The 23,441-nt window shown below is 44.1% G+C and overlaps 1 protein-coding gene across 1 annotated transcript; it reads left to right on the top strand.

The window, feature by feature from the left end:
• The first annotated feature begins 6,600 nt into the window (after positions 1–6,600).
• LOC124689168 (protein ANTAGONIST OF LIKE HETEROCHROMATIN PROTEIN 1-like) lies at positions 6,601–11,430 on the top strand. The gene is made up of 2 exons (XM_047222739.1): positions 6,601–6,782; positions 10,345–11,430. Exons 1-2 carry the CDS (start codon positions 6,601–6,603, stop codon positions 11,426–11,428), a joined length of 1,266 nt encoding a protein of 421 aa, XP_047078695.1. The 3' UTR covers positions 11,429–11,430.
• Positions 11,431–23,441: the final 12,011 nt, after the last annotated feature.

The raw sequence follows: 23,441 nt of genomic DNA on the forward strand, positions 1-23,441 counted from the left end.
CGGTTTCTTTTGTGTATGTATGCATCTAGCTGCCAACCCCTCCCAACCCTAGCCGCCCCCAACCCCAACCCTCCTCCTCCCGCCGCCGCCGCCGCCGGGGCAAAGACCTCGGGGCGTGGCTTTGTGTCTAATATACAAAATTGACTAACTCCCGCCGTGAACGGAGATTTCGTCATTTCACCCATTAGACATGCTTCTTAAGTTCACAATATACAAAATTGACTAACTCCCGAAGTCCATCAAGCAACAGTTTCTTCATGTGATTTGTGTCTAATATGACCTAACCAGTAGTGTCACAATTAGGTGGTATTCAAAACATTTATCTTTTGACGTTTCGTGCGAGTATATGTGTCTCACAATCAAGATCCATAACAAAACCAACATAGCTAGGTGAGAGTGATGTCAGGTTTATGTAGGTTGCAAGATCAGCATGGAAAGGGACGCCTACCACCTCAAGCCTATGAACGCTTGTCCGTGCAACTTGATTACATGAGCACTAAAGGGGTTTCCGTCACTCATCTTGCAATCAAGTAAATCTTGCGAGATCTTATATATCTCAGCCATTGGTTGTGGCTGAAACATACCTTTTAACTCAACCAAAGTTTTATGGCCCCAGTTTTAAGCCTTGTTTAGGTCTCGTTCCATACGATGCATGTATTTGAACACTATACATTGATGTAATCAGGGCATGTACAATAGTAGAGAATGCACATCTTCTCTTATACCGCCACATCATCTAAAGATGACAATAGATATAAGTCATACAATGTGTTATCACTTATTGCCTTTTCTAGCAATTAATGGTAGTCAATTAAAATTAGAAGGAAATTATATTGCTAAGGGAAGACATGGTAGTTAATTACAATGGAGAAAATGTCATCCCTTATTTTCTAAGAGATGATCTCTTAGCTAAGTGAAGACAACCTTCTCTCCCTTCATTCTCTCTCATCCAACTAAGCAAAAATCTGACGTGACATCTCTGAGAGAAGGCTGACGTCACCCCATTGTACGTGAGCTCACCACTCCGTGATTGATAGAACTTTTGCGCAGATAGTGTTGCATTTTTCTGAGAAAGGTCTTTGAGATTTGCTTCCAAGAGATAGTCTTTCTTAGCCCCGTTTAGAACAATTCTCACGCATTGTGATATGGGTCCAAATAATTGGTTCATGATTGATGCAATTTCTCTTTTCCCTAAGATTATGACTAATGCATGGGAGGTTGTTGACATGTGCCATTTTTCTAAAAATATATACAAATTCATTTAGAAATTATTTCATAATAATGGGTTACGCAAATGATTTTTTTAATTATTAGTAACTCTCATTAAAGTTAATATTCTTCATAATTTATTTAGTTATTAAACATTCGCGTCTCACTACACCAACATTGATGTGACGTCACTGATGCTCATGTATTAATCTTGTTTATTTTTCAATTCGTGTTTTGCGAACTCAATAGGACCTTACTAGAACATCATGACAACCTTAGAATTCCGGCAGTCAGAACAGTTCACACCCATATTATGAACATCACCAGGACACGCATGTGCCATATTATGGTGTTCTTTCCTTTTTTGCTACGAAGACAATATTTCAGGCTTATTTATGTTAATATCTTCTATTCACAATGAAACAAGAAAAATGTAAGAAGAGAATATAGAAGAAAGAAAAAATTGAGAAAATGGGAAGGTACAAGAAAGTGGATTGTTAAACAGGTAATCAGATAAAAATAATAACAAATACAAAGTAGAATGATCGAGCAAAAATAAGAAGTACTCCCTCGATTGCAATGAATAAGGCGTCCTTATTTTCCCTTTTTTCTTAACCAAAAATTACTCCCAATTTTTAATAATTGTTGGTATACAATTAATATTATTATAAAGTATTTTTTAAATAAATTCAATGACACTTATTACATATAAAATAATCAAGATTTTATTCCCTAATTTACTGGGAAAAGTTTGTCTTTTGAATACGTGTGTGCCTTATTTATTGAAGATGTGTAGTAGTAGCAGACAACAAAGTGGTAGTGTGCATTTTTTTCCAATCAAACAAATTGACATAGACAAATTGGGATCACTAACGGAAATCACATCATTGCCGTGTACCACCATCTTGTATGTGTGCATTTCCTCAGGTACACGGCACAAAATCCCTTTGCCGAGGGCCCCCGAAGACCACATGGTGAAGAAGACTATAATGAGTAGTAGCACTCGGAAAAAAAACACTCGGCAACGTTTTACATACGGCGTGGCTATATTCTTTGCCGAGTGTTAGACCAGGACACTCGGAAAAGAATAGAGCCACATGGCGTGGCTGACACATGGCTTACGGCATTTGGCCTTGCCGAGTACATTCCGTTAGGCACTCGATAGAGAATTTCTTTGATCTGTGTTTATTCACCATACTATGCAAAGACGATATCATGGAAAGGCGGGGGTTTTATTGCAAAAACTCAGTTGAGTACTAGCAATCTTTGCCGTGTGTATCTTTCTATTCTTAATAGGTGATCTCATTTCTCTTCACATGCAGCCTATCCACCTCATCAATCAACCTTGAGCAATCCTAGCGCGCCACATCATGTCCACATCAGCATACCTGCCACATCAGGCCCATAAAAAAACTGCAGAGCACATTACGTTCAATGCATCCCCTTCCGTTCAGCTTCCAAGACATAAGCAACATTTATCACCTCAACAAAGTTGGTACCATAGAAAAATAAAATTTTATGACTAAATAAAATTGATACTATAACGTGTCAATAGTTTTTCTAGAGAGCTTGGGCTAGGAGCTGCTGCTTTTTCGCCTTCTCGGCGTGACACTTCTGTTCATCTTCCAATTAAATCCCAGTGGAGAACCTAAATGGTCTGAGCGTGTAGATGAGACAGGCGGGCAGCCGGCTTCCTTTTTATTCTCCTTCGACCACTACTCTGCTCCACTTTCTTCCTCACTCCATCATGTACATGCTCAATCGCTGGGACGATCAACTCACTCCAGCAATTTATTCCCCTATTCTCTCCCATGGACGAGGAAACACGGATGCCGGCTCTCATAGTCGACTCATAGATCAAGGTGCTTACAGCAGTGCTTTCTACAACTAAAAAGGTCACTCCAACAAATTATTATTTTCTTTACCCGAGCATACATGTATCTCCTTTTTTTTTGTTGCATTCTGCATTGACAACCTTTCCAATGTAGACTAAAAAAGGCTTTCGTTTCCAAAAATAATCGAGTTATTATTTTGCGCGTAGATTGGGACAGAGACACTTTATGATTTGCAGTCACGTACATGACACCTTGCAGACAATAACAAACATATCAGAATTTTTTATGGAGGTATATATAGTTACAAAACTATCAGCTTAATCTATTTATTCACTCAGCTTTTAATTTTGATGTTGCTGACCATGTCGTTTTCCATCTTTTCTCACAGATATTTTCTTATTTTTCAGATAAAGCTAAAAAAAGTGATTTTCAATTTATTTCAGGTTTACACTACACCACTTTGTAGTTGATCCTATCTTTTCATTTTGAGACGTAAAATAATTTCCTTCACCAACCAGGACCAAGTTGAATTTCGCTTTGTAAGGATTAACATTTGACTTATACACAAGTTTTATTGGATTATTATAAAACTCTTTGGTACAGTATATATTAAGCATAGTGCATTTTCTTTTCTCAGGACGACATGCTACAAAGATGATGACGATGTATACGAAGAGTCCAATGTAGTTGTAGTATGCAATACGGAAAACGTTTGTGTGATTACTCATTTTTGTCATCACCCTCTTCATATGTAGTGCATGAGAATTTACTCTTATGAATGTAGGTCATGTGGTATATTACCTTTAGTTGTTTTACAATATATTAATGATGATACCTTAGACTCATCAAAATTGTGTTGCTGTGTACGAGCACATAATTTGTCAATTATTCAATTTAATAGACTTTTCATCTTTTGCTTTACCATCATGTGAAGAATCCCCCTGCAAGGCGCGGGGCATCATCTAGTTCTAGAAGGTACCTTGTATTTCAGGATGTTACTAGGCAAAGACATGAAGTTTCTTCGTGGCAAGCATGGCTTTGCACCTGTTTGGAAACACGCGAAACCGAAAAAGAACGACACATAAAATGACACGTTCCGGAGCTTATTTCAAATCCGGCCCGATTCCAGTGGTGGGCGGGAGACAAAAAATGGTTTTACGATGTACCACGGAGAGAGAAAAAAAATCGTTGGGATGGGGCATCAACAACCACGGTCGGACCCCAACTTCGGCCCCTATTGAACTTTTTGTTAGTGTTAATCGTTGCGCCGTCCATTGTAAGCGATGCCAAAAATTAGCTCAAAATATGAAAATTGTGAAGCACATCCCACTTACTTGTTAACAACATTTCGCTAACAAGTGTGGCCCACCTCTACCGAGGCTTGCATTGCTTTATATGGGCCCTTTGTTAAACACGCCTAAATAGCTGGCTGCACTTGTTATGGAGCCCATAAACAAACCCTAACCCCCATTTCCTAGTCTCATTTTCTATATAATACTGGGAACCCTATTTTCCACTCTGTACGCCTCCGCACTCACTGTTAGTGACTCCCACTAGGCACAAACCCTAGATCGGACCATCCTTTCAAAGAAAAATTAGATCTCTCTAACTCTCATCTTGATACTAACCTCCCTTCCCACTCTCTTCATGGAAAGGAAATGAAGAACAAGTAGAAGACTTCAAGGTTGCCCATATCGGGTACTATCTCCCGATCTAGTGCAGCCTTCGTGGCACATTCATCCACCTATGTCCCCGATTCTAAGGTATGGTCTTAAACTCTTCTATATATCGTGTTGCATATTGTTCTTTCACCTCCACCTCCATCCCCATCCTCTATTCAAATCGATCTTTTGTGCCTTTCAGATACAATTGTTCATGAAGAATGGCGAGCATCCAGATGTTGTCATCGGTGTAAGGCGCGCGGAGGATGGACGCCATGTCGCCGCCGCTGTCGCGGAGGATGGTGGCCATTGCATTGTCGTTGTACAACCGTCGCAGAATAGCTAGAGAGATTCTCAAGAATAGGTTTAGTTAGGTTTTGCACTTATCCTAGGAAAAATGGAGAAATCTAAGATTTGTGGCCTAATCCTATATTACACCATCTATCTCTTTGGGGTTTATTTTCTCTTTCTTTTCTTTTTAGTTGTATGAGACTCTAAAACTGGTTGATGTGTAAAATCATTCTAACCTTAATGTCATTTTATATCTTAAATGAAATGAAAAATATCTTCTAATTAAAGAAATAGATCACTTGATTATGGATTGTTCATTATGACTAATTGGTGCCTTTAAACATCTACCCAAAACGTTATAATTATCACACTTATGTGTATTTTGGTAGTACTAATTTGCATTGTTTGTTAATGTACCGAATCATTTCGGTTGACATGTTGCGTACGAGAGCGCGTGGTGTACCGTGATGGGCCGCCTGAAAAAATGTCATGTCTGCAGTTTCCCCGAGGCAAGTATTCGTGGAGTCCTTTTCTTCTCGGGGCTGCGTGAGCACGACGCTTAGGCGCGTGCTTTGGTGTTCAAACCCGCTAAGGCAAGTGGTTTATGTTGTAGTGAGAGGGCGTGTAACCTAGCGTACGGGGCGGTGAGACGCATAGTATACCCAGGTTCAAGATCCACAGCAGTGGGAGATCTTTACCCGTGGTATAATCCACTATAAGACAACAATGCGTAGAATTGTAATGTCAAGATTGGTTCTCCCTTTGGGCTAATCGAGAGCCAGCTTATATACTAGGTGGGCTCTAGAGTTTATAAGTTAAGTCCTAACCGGCAAAGGCTACAGAGTCCCAAGCGGGTAGCGCATGCCAAGTCGTGTGCTTCGACTCTTTAAGTGCTATACTACTAGTTGGTTCTGTCTTGGGCTAAGCCCAATGAGTTGGGTCTCCCGTCTTGATCCTTGGTCGACGGGTAACTCTTGGTGGGCTTTACAACCATATATCTTGTGGACCACTCTAGTTCACCAGTACTTGTCCATAAAATATATCCACAACAACGACAAACCTAAACTAACTATGATTGTGGCTTTGGGCCACGAAAACATTGTTGATACCCATGTTAGCGCCCTCTCCATGAGGAGGCGGCCCCATACATGACGACCACTTGAACTCGTGGTGAGCAGCGAGGACCACTCCTCATTAGCGCTTTTGTTGGTGGTTCATAATGACCATTTGTAGCTGCGTATCGAAAAAAATTACGATGGGTCCCACGACGTAAAGACCTTCCGTGTTGAGCGATCAATTGTGATTTTCTTATTAATTGCAATATATATCAACATGATGGAAATAAGGGAAGAAATATTTATTTTCCATAATAAAGGGAGAAAGATATGTACAACCACAACATTTGCATCAAGGTATTCAGATGTGGACCCCAGCTGGTATAAAATGGTCCCACCCTGTTAGCGTTTTTGCTCTTGTAGAGACCCACTCGCCAGTCTCTGTTAGGAGCGCCATGGATGCCCAAGGCAGCCGAGAGTAAGCCGCCGGACACGAGCAATAAGGGAAGGGAAGCAGTAGACGGCGAGAGCTAGGAGATGGGTCGAGCGATGGCCACGGGGAAGAAGCCCAAGAAGGGCAAGCGGAAGATCAGGGGCTCCAAGAAAGCTAAGACCCAGGGCCCCAGCAAGGTCAAGAGAGGCAAGTCCACGGGCACACTGGTGGCGCGCCGGGCCGACCTCCGCGGTCCTGACACGGAGTGGTGGGACGCCTTCCTCAGCAAGCAGCACGAGTCAGGTATACACCTCCCAAACCCTCGTGCTTTCATCTCCCAAAACCCAGAGGTCCCAGACTGTTCCTGTCTCTCGTTGCTGCATTCGCCACGCCAGTCGGCAGCCTATTAGTATTTTGTTTGTGTGTGTATACTCTGCCCAGATTTGGGATGGGCGGATGGACTAATCTTGTAGATATGAATCTTGTGCGGACTGTGACCTTGCACTGCAGATTGTAGTACTGTTGCGACGGATCTTGGAGGCGGAGGACTCAGTAGGGCGAAGTAGGGCGGCCACCGTACCTTGATTTTTGCCAAAACGAATTGTATATGTATGCGTCCACCGCATCTGCCGATCAGCGGCGTTCGTCCGACGAGGAGTTTGTTTGCGTCCAGCGCGTTTGGAGAAGAAAGGAGAAGGGTGAGAGAGATGGGCTGGCTACTTGGACTTTTTGGGCCGACTGGGGGTTGTGCAACTGTGCCCTGTGCGCTTGTGCCTGGTGCGGTCGTGCCGCTCGATCGACTGGGAGCTGAACACCACGAACGAACGATGAACCGATCGTACCCAACGACAAATAAAAACGAGACGAACGAATTAGGCAGGAACCTAGCGGCTTGAGGAGCGCAGCGGCGGGTAGGCGGACAGCCAGATCGGCGGCGCCGGCAACGAGGGGCGATGCGACGGCCGGATGCACTTCTTCAGCCTCCAGAAGTCCAGGTCCCAAATTCCTATATATCCAGTTGTAGGCCTCATTCGATTTATAGAATTTATTTATATAGAAATTATGTAGGATTTAAATCCTATAAATTTTCTAGACAAGTTGTTTAATTTATAGGGACATATTCTATAGAAATGAATTCTATAGAAATCTTGTAGTGCAAATTCTATAGAAAAAAAAAAGATCATACCACATGAAAATTTTGTTTGGTAGGATCAAACACACTTCATCATTCCATAAGATTCAAGAAGCCATAACATTTTAACTATATATTTTTTCTATCTTATGAATAGAAGGAGCCTGTAGACTTTTCGTAGAGCCTTCAATCTCTATTATTCTCTCGAATAAGACTTACCTTTTTTAAGTCAAGCTAAGTAAAACTTGATCAAACTTTTAGCAAAACTATTCGTCTCTCCGATCTCTTTTAGTTAACTCAAATTTAATATAACTTTGTAATAAATTTGAGTCAACTAAAAGGGATCGGAGGAAGTAACAATTATAATATTATATGTAAATATCATATGAATGTAAATTTTATAATGTATCTAACGATATTAACTTGGCATTGTATATGTTAATACTTTATTATAAAAATTCAATCAAACTTTATAGTTTAACTTTTCAGTAAAAATATAAGCCTTCTTTATTAAAATGGAGGTAGTATTAAATTATGATCGGTATGACGTGTACGTGAGATTTTTGTTTTAGCCCTTCCGTTAGTTGGAAACCAACGGGCAGTCATGGCGATGAACCAGGTAAAGAATCCCGACCTCAAAAAGCATCGTGCTCGCCGCTTGACCGAGCCTCGGGCACGATAATGGTTCTCCGCCTCCCTGTCTCTAGCAATGAACCAGGAAAAGAACCCCGACCTCACAAAGCATCACCCTGGTGCTCGCCGCCTGACCGGGCCTCTAGCACTGAAGTGGTTCTCCGTCCCCATATACGTCGCTAGATTTTCGTTTTAGCCCATCCATTAGATGGAAATCAACCGGCATTCCTTGGCGATGAACCAGGATAATAACCCCAACCTCAGAAAGCATCGCGTTTGCACTCCCTAATTACACCCCAACCTTTGATTCCAGACTGGTTCTCCGTCGCCCTCTCTGCACGCCTCCCATATTTGTGTAGTTAAGGCCTATGGACGTTTTATAAATTTGAACTGTTGTGCCCATGCTCATATTCAAGGAGCAATGCTGTTGAAGGAATCCCTTTTGCTTGTTGTCAAGAAGGTTCTCAATTTTGCTATTTATGTGCACACCAGAGGCTCCTTTTCTCCCTTTGATAAATTCCTACTGTTGTGTCAATACTAATCTTCAAGGGGAAATGCTATTGAAGGAATCCGTTTTATGGCCCCTTTACTCCCTCAAAAGCCAATTATAGTGATGGGAGAACATCAAAACAGCGAGGAACATAACGTGGTTTGTATAGGATGACAATTTTTTTTGTTACGATGGTACTACGCATAACATGTGAATGTTTAATGAGAGAAAGGTAGCCGTATGTGCTTTTGGTTGATTCACATGTAGATCTGATGAAATAACTTCTTAATAATATGTTGAAGTTCTGCATATTATTCGCTGTTCCTAACTTATAGATTTATCATAAACTTATAGATTTATCATAAACGTCTCCTTGATTGATCTGTATATGGAGAGGGTGGAGTATTAAACTGCTTTCGTGAGCTTAATAGGTAGCATATTGTTATTAAACCACCTTTAAATAAAATAAAACATGATTTCCTTTTTTCGATAAATAAACACAAATTCTTGAACTTACAACATTTGTTTATCAATGTACACATTATTGCAGAAAACGATGGTTCGTAACTTACACTAATGCATGGTACAAATGAAAAGTCAATCATGGCCTCCATACCATTTGGATCCAATCGATTTCCTGATTTAAATATGAATGTTGTTCATTTGATTTAATATGTCACCGTAGCAATGTGTATAGACTTTGTGCTAGTACAAGTATCTTCTTCGGGTTGTCATTGCAAATCAATGAAAAAAAGCTTTCTGAGCTAATCAAACCTACCTGGCAGTTCGGCATTTTGATTCAGCTCAGTCATGAACTCATGATCCGTGTCTACTTCTGCTGATGTTCTTTAGACAAGAAACACATACCTGTAGCCTTGAATTTTTTATGACAATGCCCATGTGTTGGTGTAGATAATATTTACTAATCTGTTTTTTGTTAGGTCGTGGAAATAGTCTGATACTGTTCTAGACTTATATATAATTCAGTTATTCATTTTAAATATTAGCAAATTTTGAAGCTTTGAAAACCCAAATCAGCCTGGTTCATCTCATTTCTGCTATGCATAGCAGATATTGACAACTATTTGATTTATCATATTCTAAATATTTTAATAGTGTATATAGCTAATTACACCCAACATTAATTATATCGATTTCCGATTGTGTACATCCGTTCTTCCTAACTTCCTATTAATCTCCTTTAGAGTTTGCACACCTCAATCTATTTTCGTCCTCAGTCCCGGATTTGGTTACCGAGTGAAATACCGTGGTTACTGGATTTCCAGCTCCCTCCAGTAAATGAGTTTATCTTGCAGACAAATCTCAGTCCATCTATATTTGGGCTGGTCAGTTAGTCCAACCTAAACTGTACTTGTTCCCCCTCCGCTATAACCAGTTAACCACATGCGCCAACTCATTCATGTGAAACATTGGCTTCTTCCTCCTCCAAACATCATATTCAAGATGATTAGACATTTCTGAGTTTGAAATTCAAATTTTGTTGGAGAATATTGCCTGGTATTTGACCAGTTATCTCTGGTTACCGTTACCGGATGCCGCCCTCACCAAGATTTTTTTTTACCAGTACCCAAAACCTGGCCTTAGACTAATTAATTTCCATTCATTCTGGTGGACAGATGGTAGTGCGCCAGTGCCTTCAGACGAGGAGGACGCATTCAGGTACTTCTTCAGGACATCGAGGAGGACCTTTGACTACATCTGCTCGATTGTGCGGGATGATTTGATATCGATGCCGCCGTCTGGGCTGATTAACATTGAGGGGAGACTGCTTAGTGTCGAGAAGCAAGTAGCAATTGCCATGAGGAGGCTGGCATCTGGCGATGCGCAGGTGAACATTGGAGCTTCTTTTGGTGTGGGGCAGTCTACTGTTTCGCAGGTGACATGGAGGTTTATCGAGTCAATGGAAGAGAGGGCTCGCCATCATTTGGTGTGGCCGGACCAGGAGAGAATGGAGGACATCAAAGCTAAGTTGGAGGCTGTAACTGGTCTGCCGAATTGTTGCGGTGCCATTGATGCCACGCACATTACCATGACGCTTCCTGCTGTTGACTCATCTGAAGACTGGTGCGACCCTGCGAAGAACTACAGTATGTTCCTGCAAGGGGTTGTTGACGATGAGATGAGATTTATTGATATTGTCACTGGTTGGCCGGGCGGTCTGACAGTCTCACGCCTGTTGGAATACTCTGGGTTCTACAAGCTCTGTGAGGCTGGTAGTCGCTTGAATGGTCCTGTCCGAGTTTCAGGGAACGATGCAGAAATAAGGGAATTCATTGTTGGTGACATCTGTTATCCTCTTCTCCCGTGGCTTATGACTCCATTCCAAGGAAAAAATCTATCTACCCCTATGGTCAACTTTAATGCCCGTCAAAAAGATGCAAAGATGCTTGGAACAAGAGCATTGGCACGCCTGAAAGGCTCCTGGAGGATCTTGGACAAAGTCATATGGAGGCCTGCTAAAGATAAGTTGCCGAGTATCATTCTTGTGTGCTGTCTGCTTCACAATATAATTCTGGATTGCAAAGATGAACTGCTTCCGCATATTCAACTTCCAGACCATCATGATACCGGCTATAACATAAAGAAATGCAAGCAAGAGAATCCTATAGGCAAAGTGATGAGAGACACCATTGCAGGACATCTCCCAATCTATGAAGCTAAATCTTGAAACTGAAGCGAGGTGACTCGAAGTATATTTGGAAATGCGATGATGCATCTCCGTTCTAGTGTTATTTTCCTCAGTTGGCCATAATGTGTGTTTTCTCGTGTTGTTTTCTAGTGTAACCAGACCTGACGGTTACAGTAAAGATTCTATGAATGGTATGATTCATTCCTTCAGTAACTAGTTAAAGTTTTCCTGATGGACAATTCCAATCATGTTGAGACCATTGCAGGACATATTCAATCTATGAAGCTAAATCTTGAAACTGAAGTAAGGTGACTGGAACTTTGTTCTAGTGTTATTTTCCTCAGTTTGCCTTGATGTGTGTTTTCTCCTCTTATTTTCTAGTGTAATCAGACCTGATGGTTACAGTAAAGACTATGAATGGTGTCATTCTGTGTTCAGGGGCGTCTTCATGATCTTGTGTTCAGGGCATTTTGGGCCCCTCTTTCACTTGATTTTGTGTTCAGGGCATCTTCATGATGACCAAGATAACTCTAATTGACCCATACACCATCAGAACCCAACAATTTCGAACACCTATACCGACCCCAGTTAGAGCATCTCCACCGGCTGCCCCCAAATAAGTGCCGGCAGGTGCGCCGACACAGCCCGTTGGAAGTATTGCCCTTTTGCTTGGCAGGAAGCATCCCAGGAAATCCTCGGGCTGCATCTTCCAGGAATTGAGCTGTATCATTTGCCTTTGGTGCTCTCAAATAATCCCCACCAAACACCGCTAGCTATGACGGCTTGGCAAAACCTGTAGACAGAACATGTTGACTCCGCCGTGCGCAGGTACTCATCGACTGTATCTGGAGAAGCTCCGTATGCAAGACAGTGCATCGCAGCAGTTTATTTATGGATTGAGGAGAAGCCCCACAAACCTGAAATCTTGCTTGCTCATGAAGTAGTCGTCGCGCCGAAGACAATCTTCATCAACAGATATTTGATCATCCTAAACCGGCATCGAAATTCCTTCGACGAATGAGTAGCATCGTCAGCGAAGTAGTCGCACTCAAGCAGCATGGCGCTGGGTTGACGATGCCGATCGATGTTCCTCCTCTTGCCTGGCCTTGAACCGCCGCGTCGAGGCACGGCCACGATGCGCTGCCGATCAAGGAGGAAGCTCGTCAAAATCAGATGTTGTTGTTGCTATCGCTGGACAGCGACAGTGCTCTCCTCCTCCATGAACAGTTGCACCAACATCTCGCCGTCGCTGTCCATTGCGGCAATCCGACAAACACCTTGCAGGCGGGGCGGTGGGCGTTTAGGTGGCGGTGGCGGTGACCTCTATTCCGGCCGAAACATCGGTCGCCGGTTGAGGGAGTGGTGGTGGTGTCGATGGCGGGCGGCTGGATAGGCAGGGTGGAAGGCTAGCACGGGGGACGCGACGACGACGTCGGCGATGGGTAGTCGGCTCGGGCGGGGGTGGGAGGAGGGGGAAACCGGCGCGTCTGGCTGGCAGAAGGGCCCCGCGGGTGCTTTCTTACGTGGACGAGAGGCCGGCACGGGGTTGCCGGCGCTTCTATTGGACTCGGATCCGTGTCGGCGCTTTTTGGGGCACGCCGGTGTGAGCCCAAAAACATTGACGGCCCCCAAATAGCAACCGGGCCGCTATCGGGGGCGCCATTGGAGATGCTCTTAGTCACACATAATCATAATCCATTTTAATAACTAGACATACCCATACCCATGATCCCAAAAGTCAACAGCTTTGAACCCCAGATTCAAACAGAAGCTACTAAATATAACAGAAATAATTTGTTCATCACAAATACTGAACCATGGCAAGACCGAACATGCCAGATCACCATACCAAACATTTGCCACGCGGTTTCTGACTGTTATACCAGCTTTGCTGAAAACAATGGCAGTTAAGATCTACAAAAGGAGTATCACACTTTCATTGCCCCCTGACATGTACATAGCTCCGTCTATGATCACACAGGATCACATGATAAGAAATAAATATCCGAAACTCAATCTATCAGGCCAGTTAGCTACCTATGCTAGTTGATCATACTCCAACTCGGTGCTTCTGCTTCTGTTCAGCCGTCGCGGCAGCACCAGCAGCGAGCTTCATCTCCTTGCCTTTGGCAGTTTGGCCCAGAGGAAGACATACAGTCCCGCGACAATTAACACCGTCCCGAACACACTGCATATGCAGATATACATTTCTACATTCATCATCGCAACGTGTATAGAGAGATTCACAAGCACTGGCCATCTCAAGTAAATAAATTGTTTACTGATCTCTGCAGCTGCATGAAAATACCGAGTTCAATAGCTTGCTCACCTCCCAAGATAGATGTTGGTGCCGAGTGTCAAATATTGTAGAACCATGTGTACCCTTCTAGGGCATCGGTTGCATGTTTATATAGTGTAGGGAAAAGCCTCCATACATGGCAAATACAAGGTAGAATGTGTACGTCGGAGTACTACTCCGTACACGTACACATACGGTATTACATACTCTAACATCCCCCCTTAATCTGAAGCACGGTAGAGGTTCAGATTACGCTTAAACTCGGCTAGACCCTTGATAGGAAGGGGCTTTGTAAAACCATCAGCTACTTGATCTTTAGTTGAAATGAATTTGATAGCTAGAGTGTTGTTAGCAATTCTTTCCCTCACAAAATGAAAATCAATCTCGATGTGCTTGGTACGAGCATGGAAAACAGGATTGGCAGAGAGATAGGTAGCACCCAGATTATCACACCAGAGACAAGGCTTTTCCTGGAGACGCACACCAAGTTCATGGAGAAGAGCTTCAACCCAAATTAACTCAGCAGTGGCATTGGCAAGGACTTTATATTCAGCTTCAGTACTGGAGCGAGACACAGTAGCCTATTTTCTAGCACACCAGGAGACAAGATTGGGACCAACAAAGATGGCAAAACCACCTGTGGAGCGCCGGTCCTCAAGACAGCCAGCCCAATCCGCATCGGAAAAAGCACTCAGGAGAGTAGAGCGAGAGCGCATAAAGGTGATACCAGTGCAAACAGTGTCCTTGACATAGCGAAGAATGCGTTTGACAGCAGTCCAATGAGCAGTAGTAGGAGCATGTAAATATTGGCAGACCTTATTGACAGAAAAGGACAGGTCTGGACGAGTGAGAGTAAGATACTGAAGCGCACCAACCATACTTCTGTACCGTGTACTATCATCAGGGCCAAGAGGAGTACCGTCATAGAGAGATAGGAACTCAGAAGAGGATAGCGGTGTAGGTGCAGCCTTGCAGTCAAGCATATGAGCCTTAGCTAGAAGATCATGAGCATACTTTTCTTGTGTGAGGACCAATCCATTAGGTATCTTCTTCACTTCAAGACCAAGAAAATAATGAAGAGCACCCAAATCTTTGATAGCAAAGTTGTTATTCAAGTCCTTGAGCAATGAAGAGATAGCATAATCAGAGGAGCTGGTCACAATAATATCATCAACATATATCAGAACAAAAATAGTGACATCAGACTTGTGAAAGAGAAACAGAGATGTATCAGCCTTGGAGGGAGTAAACCCAAGAGCCTGCAACTTGGACCTCAAGCGAGAATACCATGCACGAGGGGCTTGCTTCAAACCATAGAGAGCTTTGTCAAGTTTACAAATATAGTGAGGAGCATCAGGATGGGCAAAACCTGGAGGTTGTTTCATGTAGACCTCCTCTTCCAGAACACCATGAAGGAACGCGTTCTTGACATCTAGCTGCCGTAAACTCCACCCTCGAGAAACAGAGAGGGAGAGAACAATACGAATTGTAGCAATTTTAACCACAGTACTGAAAGTATCCTCATAATCAATGCCATACCGTTGTTTGAAACCTTTTGCAATAAGACGAGCCTTGTAACGATCAATAGAGCCATCAGCCTTCCGTTTAATGCGATAGACCCACTTGCAATCAATTAAGTTTTGATGTTTGCTAGGAGGAACAAGGTGCTAGGTTTTGTTTGCAATGAGAGCATTATACTCCTCCTCCATAGCAGTTTTCCAGTTGTCATTGCCAAGAGCTTCAGAGAGTTTTGTTGGTTCACCTGTAGAAGAGAACATGCCATAGCGAATAATGCCATCAGTATACTTTTTGGGATTACGGATACCTTGTTGTAATCGAGTGCGAACACCAAGAGTTGGTGCAGCAGGTTGCGATATGGCGGAGACAAATCATTTGCATTATCCGTATGTGCTGAGTCTGCCACAGATGCAGGTGTACCACTACCAGCCGCAGAAGATCTCACTAGAGAATCTCCGGCAGACAGTGCAGGAGACGGGGACCGGGGCGGCGTGCATGCAGCCAACGGCGTCGCGGCACGTGGACGCACCGGAGTGGAGGGATACTGCTCGTGGTCTAGGAGCAGCTGGGCGTCGACACCTGGCGAGGACGGGGCGGGAGACGCAGGCGGACTGCCCACATGCGGCGAATCAGCGGGCCGGGCGGAGTTCGATGCTGACGCAGAAGAATCTCCTGCACTGCCACCATCCTCGGGATCCAGCGCGTCAGAGGAATGTTCAGGCGGATCGTCCTCGTGCTCCGCGCGCGGAGCAACAAAAGGAACCTGTTCTTCAGCTTCAATTTCTGAATGATTGGATGCACCATTTGAGCTGAATTTTTTTCTGGAGCTGCAATTTCTTGAGACACATTAGTAATTGGCACAATAGTAGTCATATGATCATCACAATTATGTGCACCCTCATGAGAAGAAGGGAGAAGAAGAATCTCCTGTGCACCGGCATTAGGATGAAGAGCGTCGAAGGGAAAGACATGTTCATCAAAGACAACATCACGTGAGATGTACACACGACCTGTGGAGACGTCAAGACACTTGACACCCTTATGGCGAGGACTATAGCCAAGAAAGACACATCTTTTGGAACGAAAAGCAAGTTTCCGCGTGTTATAGGGGCGAAGGTTAGGCCAACATGCACAACCAAAAGTGCGAAGTGCATCATAATTTGGTGTGATATGAAGAAGTCTTTCAGTAGGACACTCATTGTCAATCACTTTACTAGGAAGCATGTTGATTAAAAAGGTGGCAGTGAGAAAGGCTTCATCCCAATATTTAAGTGGCATAGATGCATTTGCAAGAAGTGCAAGGCCAACCTCAACAATATGACGATGTTTGCGTTCAGCAGAACCATTTTGTTGGTGAGCATGCGGACATGAGACATGATGAGATATACCAACTTTTTGAAACAAGCCATTGAGTTTTTCATACTCACCCCCCCCCCCAATCAGTTTGCATAGTGACAATTTTCCTATCAAATTTTCGCTCAACATATTGTTGCCAATTAAGAAAAGCTTGATAAACATCAGAACGCTTTTTAAGCAAATAGATCCAGACAAACTTGCTATAGTCATCGATAAAGCTTACATAATATGCATGTTTTCCAACAGAAAGTGGAGCTGGACCCCATACATCAGAGAAAACTCGCTCAAAAGGAACAGTAGATCTACTGGTAGAAATGGGATATGGCAACTGGTGACTTTTTGCTAACTGGCAAGAATCACAAACATATGGGGTAGTTTATGGGGTGTAAGCTATTTTATTTCTCCTAAGGACTTGTTGAACCACAAATGAAGAAGGATGTCCTAAGCGATGATGCCACGTGGAAGACGTAGGCTTTATTGTGATGAAGGCATGCTTGGAGGACTTATCGGAGATAGGCATCAAGGGATAGAGACCTCCATGGCAAGGCCCCTTAAACAGAATGCGTCGAGTTGCTTGGTCCTTAATCAAAAAGAAGAAAGGGTGAAACTCAATAAAGACATGATTATCAAGAGTGAATTGATGAACTGATAAAAGATTTTTAGATGCACTAGGAACATGCAATATGGAGTTGAGATCAAAGGAATGATGAGGGGTGCGCACAATTGAATGACCAACATGACTAATGTGCATACATGTGCCTTCAGCAGTGCGGACCCTGTCTTGCCCATGATAAGTGTCATGGGTGGAGAGCTTGGTCAGTTCTCCAGTGATATGATCAGTTGCGCCAGTGTCATAGTACCAGTTTGAATCAACGCCATAGGAAGCATAATTTTCATTCTTGTTGCCTTGGTCTCCATGATCACCACGGTCACCACGGTCACCACGGTCACCGCGGTCATTGCCATAACGCCACCAGCAGTCATGGGCGGGATGCCCATGAATGGTACAGATCTGGCAAGTGGTATCAACATATGGGGTGGGTTGGCGGTCACGACGTCGCCCACCATCATCACGTCTGTCGCCATCGTCATGACGGTGTGGACGGTCATCATCACGTCGTCCTTGATAGCCACCTCCATCGCGGCGACCCTGGTAGCCGCCACCGTCACGTCTGTCATGATCATCGCGACGTCCACGGTAGTCACCGCGGTCCTGGCAATCGCGATGGTCACCACGCTCCTGGCGGTAGTCACCGCGCTCCTGGCGGTCGCGGTAGTCACCGCGTCCACGATCGTCTTGCTGGCGAGGACGGTCATCCCGCCAACGGTCCTGTCCACCATGATCATCACGCCACCGATCGTTGCTTCGCGGAGGAGGAGCACCACGGCGAGCAACATTGGCAGACGACAAAAAAGAAAGATCTTCGGGTTTGTGGAGGCGATCATAGGCTTGTACTTGATCAAATATCTCGGACAGGGTTGTGTCAGGGTTTGCACCAGCAGCAGTGATAAGAGTATTGTAGGAACTGCCAAGACCATGCAATACATACCAGATCAGCTCATCCTCATCCAGGGGCTTGCCCGCAGCAGCAAGCTCAGAGGCCAAAGTCTTCATCTTGGCGAAATATTTTTCAGCGGTAAGATCATTCTTCTTTGTATCATTGAGGGCACCACGGAGGCGTTGAGCTCGGGACTTCGATGCAGTAGATACATGTGCATTGAGAGCAGCCCAAACCTCGGCAGATGTCTCCAACCCAATGGCATGCACAAGGACATCAGGGGAAAGAGCATTGAGGAGCCAACGCAGTACCTGTTGATCACGAGCGATCCAGGAGGCATACTCAGGGTTTTCAATCGTGATCTTCTTTTTTTTTCATCCTCAGCTTCCAGCTTCTCCACAGGCGGTCTCTCGGATCCTTCGACAAGATCTAGAACATGAGCTCCACGAAGCGCAGGCACGACAAGCGCCTTCCACACCAGAGCATTGTCACGAGTCAAAAGCTGCGCCGGCGGCGCTCCGAGAGCTACAGCAAGGACGGTTGCCGAGGACGATGAAGACGCCATGAAGTTGAAGAAGGCAGGCGTTTTTGTGTTTGTGTGTTGTTGATTGTAGACTTCACTGCGGCGGCAGAGAACGACGGCGGCGGCAGAGATCGGTTTGGCTTGGGGTTTGTTTTGATCTGGCGGCGGCGATCAAGGTTGATGGCGGCAGCAGGGTTTTTGTGGGTTGGGATGTGTTTTTGGCTTTGGGTTTGATGCGGACACGGCAGAAGGCGGCGTCGGCAAGGTTTGATGTGTTTTTGGCGGCGGCGGCGGCAGAGAACTGCGGCGGCGGCGGCGGCGGCGGCTTGAGTACGGCGGCTAGGTCAGGAAGAGGACCTGCTCTGATACAATGTCAAATATTGTAGAACGATGCGTACCTTTCTAGGGTATCGGTTGCATGTTTATATAGTGTAGGGAAAAGTCCCCATACATGGCAAATACAAGGTTGGTATGTGTACGTCGGAGAACTACTCCGTACACGTACACATACGGTATTACATACTCTAGCACCGAGTAGCATCGAGTCCAAGATCGTGGTGAGTATCAGGGATAGAGAATTGAACATCGGAGAATCGAACGTCTAGAAGGCCTGGGCGTCTCCTAAGTGCCGCTTCTTCATCTGGCTTGCAGTGCAAAATAGGCTGTGGATCTCCGACCGCCTGGCAATCCGCGGTTGGCCGCACCAGCCGACCTGCCAGCTGGGCAGGTGTCAACTTGAGACCACCAGGCACATCCTCTTCGAATGCCGGTTCTCCAAGAGGATTTGGCAGCACACCGCTTCCTGGCTCTCTTGCCCGTCGCTCGTCCTTGATCTGGGAACCGGGAGGGACACGGTTCTCCAGTAGTGGCACGCCATCACGGCATAGCCTTCCGCCTGCCCTAAGGACCTGCAAACCGTCGTTACCCTCATTGGAAGGAAAGAAACGCAAGAGTTTTCAACAACAAGGCCTTCACTACTATGGCTCTGATGCAAAAGATAAAGGATGAGGGTAGGAACTGGATCCTCGCCGGAGCAAATCATCTCGCGGAGATCACCTCTTAGGCCTTGCCGTTTCTGTTTTTCTTGTTGTGGTCTTTTCCTTTATGTTGGCTTAGGCCGTGCTATGTTTGCTCCTTCTATATGTCAATATAAAAGGCAAAGCTTTTGCCTCTTTTTCAAAAAATAAAAAATAAACATTGGCGGGTATATCGGTCTCCTCCGTTGTTTGATCACCCACGAGAGAATCAATAATGCTAGGCCCGTGTTGAACATGCCCTGAGTTATGATGTGATCCAAATTTATAACAGAAGTTAACTTGTGACGAGTGGAGAGAGATCCTTCATCGGGCCGATAAGCGGAGTCTGATTGCCCATATTGGCGTGCCTTGCAAGGACGCCTGGGGTGTGTGTGTGTGTTAGCCCCACGGAGTTGTGTAAACACTTTCCAATATACTACTGGTAGTAAAGATTTTCTAGGTGGTCTCAGTGGTTAAGGTTTTTCCACATTAAAATCATGTGTTCATGTGTGTGTGTTATGTTCATTTTTCGTTTATATGCTTGCCACGTTAAGAACACCATAATTATCACATGGAACACGGAATATGTGTAAGCATAATATTAGCGTGCATTAATCCCAAGTTCACAGCTTGCATGCATTTGGCAATTAACAAGAGGTTGTGTGAGTAACTAATTACCGAGTAGACGACTGTGAGTAGCTGAAGGTAGGGGTGGGTATTCGGTCATGACCGAAAATTCGGTTTTTGTATTTCGGTCTATTTCAAATTCGGTCAGAAAAAATAAAGACTGAAATATACTTGTTCTTTTATTACCCGACAAATTCGGGTACTCAATAATTTGGGTTCGGGTTCGGTCATGACCGAACAGTGTGACCGACGTTGTCAATGCAAAAGTTAGATATTATTTAGTAAAAGGTTGGCAACATTTTAGATGTATTTTGGATTTTTTTTCCATTGCATATATTATTATCAATTGGCACGAATAAATGTTCAACAATCTAAACAAAAATGTAACAACGCTAGAGAAGTTTATGAACATTCAACAATATCACATGTCATGTATATCACAAAATCTAAAGATTGGGGTTGTCTTACGTAAAATTCAGTTCTGTCTATTCGGTTACTCAGAACAAAATGATCGAATTGACCAAACTTAATTCGGTCTATAAAATTTTCTACCCAATATTTTATCGGTCATTTCGGTCTCGGTCTTTTAGGGTTCGGTCTCGGTTTTTTCGGTTTTGGTCTTCGGTTATCGGTTTTTTTGCCCACCGTGAGCTGAAGGTACCACTTGAGCCTCTATTCTGCTTTGTCATGGACGAAGAAGACTCCAACCACTAAGGATTGCATGCTATCCACTACCTCATACAAAGGTCGGTGCCATTACATGATTGGCATGGTCCTCAAGGTTGGCATGCTCTGGTCCCATGACGATGTGGTAGGTGCAATTTCTGGCATCATCACCGTTGCATCGGTGTCCCTCTTTATCGCCAGCAAGCTCTCCATGCGGCGAGTAGAAGTACAAGGCTCTATTTTTTCCTTTTAAAAACTTTAGGATGTACATCTGGTCTCCGCATTAAAATAATGCACACAATATGTTTCATTAAATTATTTAATGTAATCTTACAAGATAATACATTGATCAACTTGAAGTCACTTCTTAATTAGCGATATGAATCGCTACACCTACAAAGGTTGATGAACGGGTGGCCATAATCAGGACCGTGTTCCTGGTCTCTCGCCTACACACACCAGTTAAAACTGGTGCACCATTCCTACCGACCCTCAGGGTGCAGAAGCTGGTGTCGCCATCTTTCGCGAACATGTATTTAGGACAGTGATCTACGCATTACTCCTGTTAGAAATTCCGTCGACGCCACCACGACGCCACACAGTGCCACCACCCTACACGCCTCCGACATCACTCGTCTGTTGCCGAGACCCAATTACGCCACGCCACCGAGACTCTTCGTCATCGATGCGCTAGAAACAACACAGATGCACCGCAAAACTATCCAGTGCCTCGAGGCGATGCACATCTCCAAGATGATGCCCCTACGGGTGGAACGACTTAAGACCAACACCATCATCCGTTCCATGGGAGCTTCGCTCAATGATGCCTTCAAGAACGCATATGACGTCACCATCACTGGCACCATCCAACTGCCGAAACCAAGGTTTTCACCCGGATCTGCCACACCAGAACTCCATCCAGCAGCATGTACATCGAACCGCATCAGCGCCCCACTCTAGAAAGGAACTACTACTTACCCGGTTTTTGTCTATAGTCCTTAGACGGTTCTGCTATTCGGCTCAAAGCATCGGTTTCTACGAGCGTGCCATCCTGAGACGGTTCTCATTCCGGCTCAAAGAACAGCAACCTCAGACAGGCATGAATAACAACCGTCTTGAATCTTTAGATGACGCCCTGAGACGGTTTCTTTTCAAGACCGATTGCAACAATTCTGGATCCCTCAGACGGCTACAATTTCGGACCGTCTCAACAACGATAATGTCCTGAGACAGATATTATTTGAGACCGCCTGCAATCTTTGTTGAATTGAGACATATATTCTTCCAGATCGCTTGGAACACTTTCTCTATTCGAACGTAGTGTAATTTAATAGCAGTATAACAGTTGCAAATTCAGCAGCCATAAATTATACACATATTACCTGAAGTTGCCAGCCATACGGTTAACATTATGTTAGCCATACATATAGTTGGGGAAATCCATGCACACATATATCTAGAAGTGCATTATTACATCCAAATTTTATAGAAATCCATGAAAAACATGAACAACCTAAGTCATGGAAGCAACGGGCAACATGACGGTCTCAATTAGCCTCCGATGGAACTAATGAAAACCAACTATTTGTGTTCCCTGGTGCCTCCCAAACATAGTCCTGAAAAGCACACTGTGGTTGCCCAGTCTCCCAACCATTAGCAAAGACGGTCTACATGAACTTGCATAGATTGATCACAATAGCTAATGGGTATGTATCTATGCTCCGCCAAATTCATAAGGCGAGGTTTCTATCACTGAAGCATCTATCTCTCTTTCGTCCAACTTTAAGTAAGGGCAATGTCTAACCTTGTCCAATTCAACAACCACGTTAGGATACAACAATGCGACCAGCGATCGACATGGTATGAGCTATAATTTCACTAGTTGGCATGAAATGATGTAAGCACTCAATAGTCCTTTTCCCAGAACATGCTAGATCGAGTAAATGGAAGCCAGATATAAACAAAACAGCGGCCTCTAGACCAAACCATCAAAACCTTTTCGTTTTGCATTTCTTATCACTGAAGTATCTCTCTCTTTCGCCCAACTATAAATAAGGGTAGTGTCTTTAGCTGAGCCTTGTCCAGTTCAACAGCCAGGCTAGGGATACAACAATGCGACCAGCGACCAACATGGTATGAGCTATAATGTCACTAGTTGGCATGAAATGATACGAGCACTCAATAGTCCTTTGCCCAAGAACATGAGAGTAAATGTAAGACAGATATAAAAAAGGGATTTGCTAGTTCTAGCTAGTGCTCTGCAACGTTAGATTTGGTTAGATTTGTATCGTAATTCATGATCTTGAGTTGTAAGTTAGATTGCAACTAAGACATTTTCAGTTGCAAGTTGGGTTGCAACTGAAATTTTTAAGTTACAAGTGAGATTGCAACTACGAAAAATATCTCCAAACCGTTAGATTTGCTTCGTGATCCGTGCTAATGGTGAACTGCAAGATGGGTTGCAACTGAAATTTGATGATGTCATTCTACTAAGAACTCCTAGACTGAGAACTAGTGTCACCCCCATATTAAAACAGTGGCCTCTATA

This window comes from Lolium rigidum, chromosome 2 (assembly GCF_022539505.1).
Source record: "Lolium rigidum isolate FL_2022 chromosome 2, APGP_CSIRO_Lrig_0.1, whole genome shotgun sequence".
Taxonomy (NCBI): Eukaryota; Viridiplantae; Streptophyta; class Magnoliopsida; order Poales; family Poaceae; genus Lolium; species Lolium rigidum.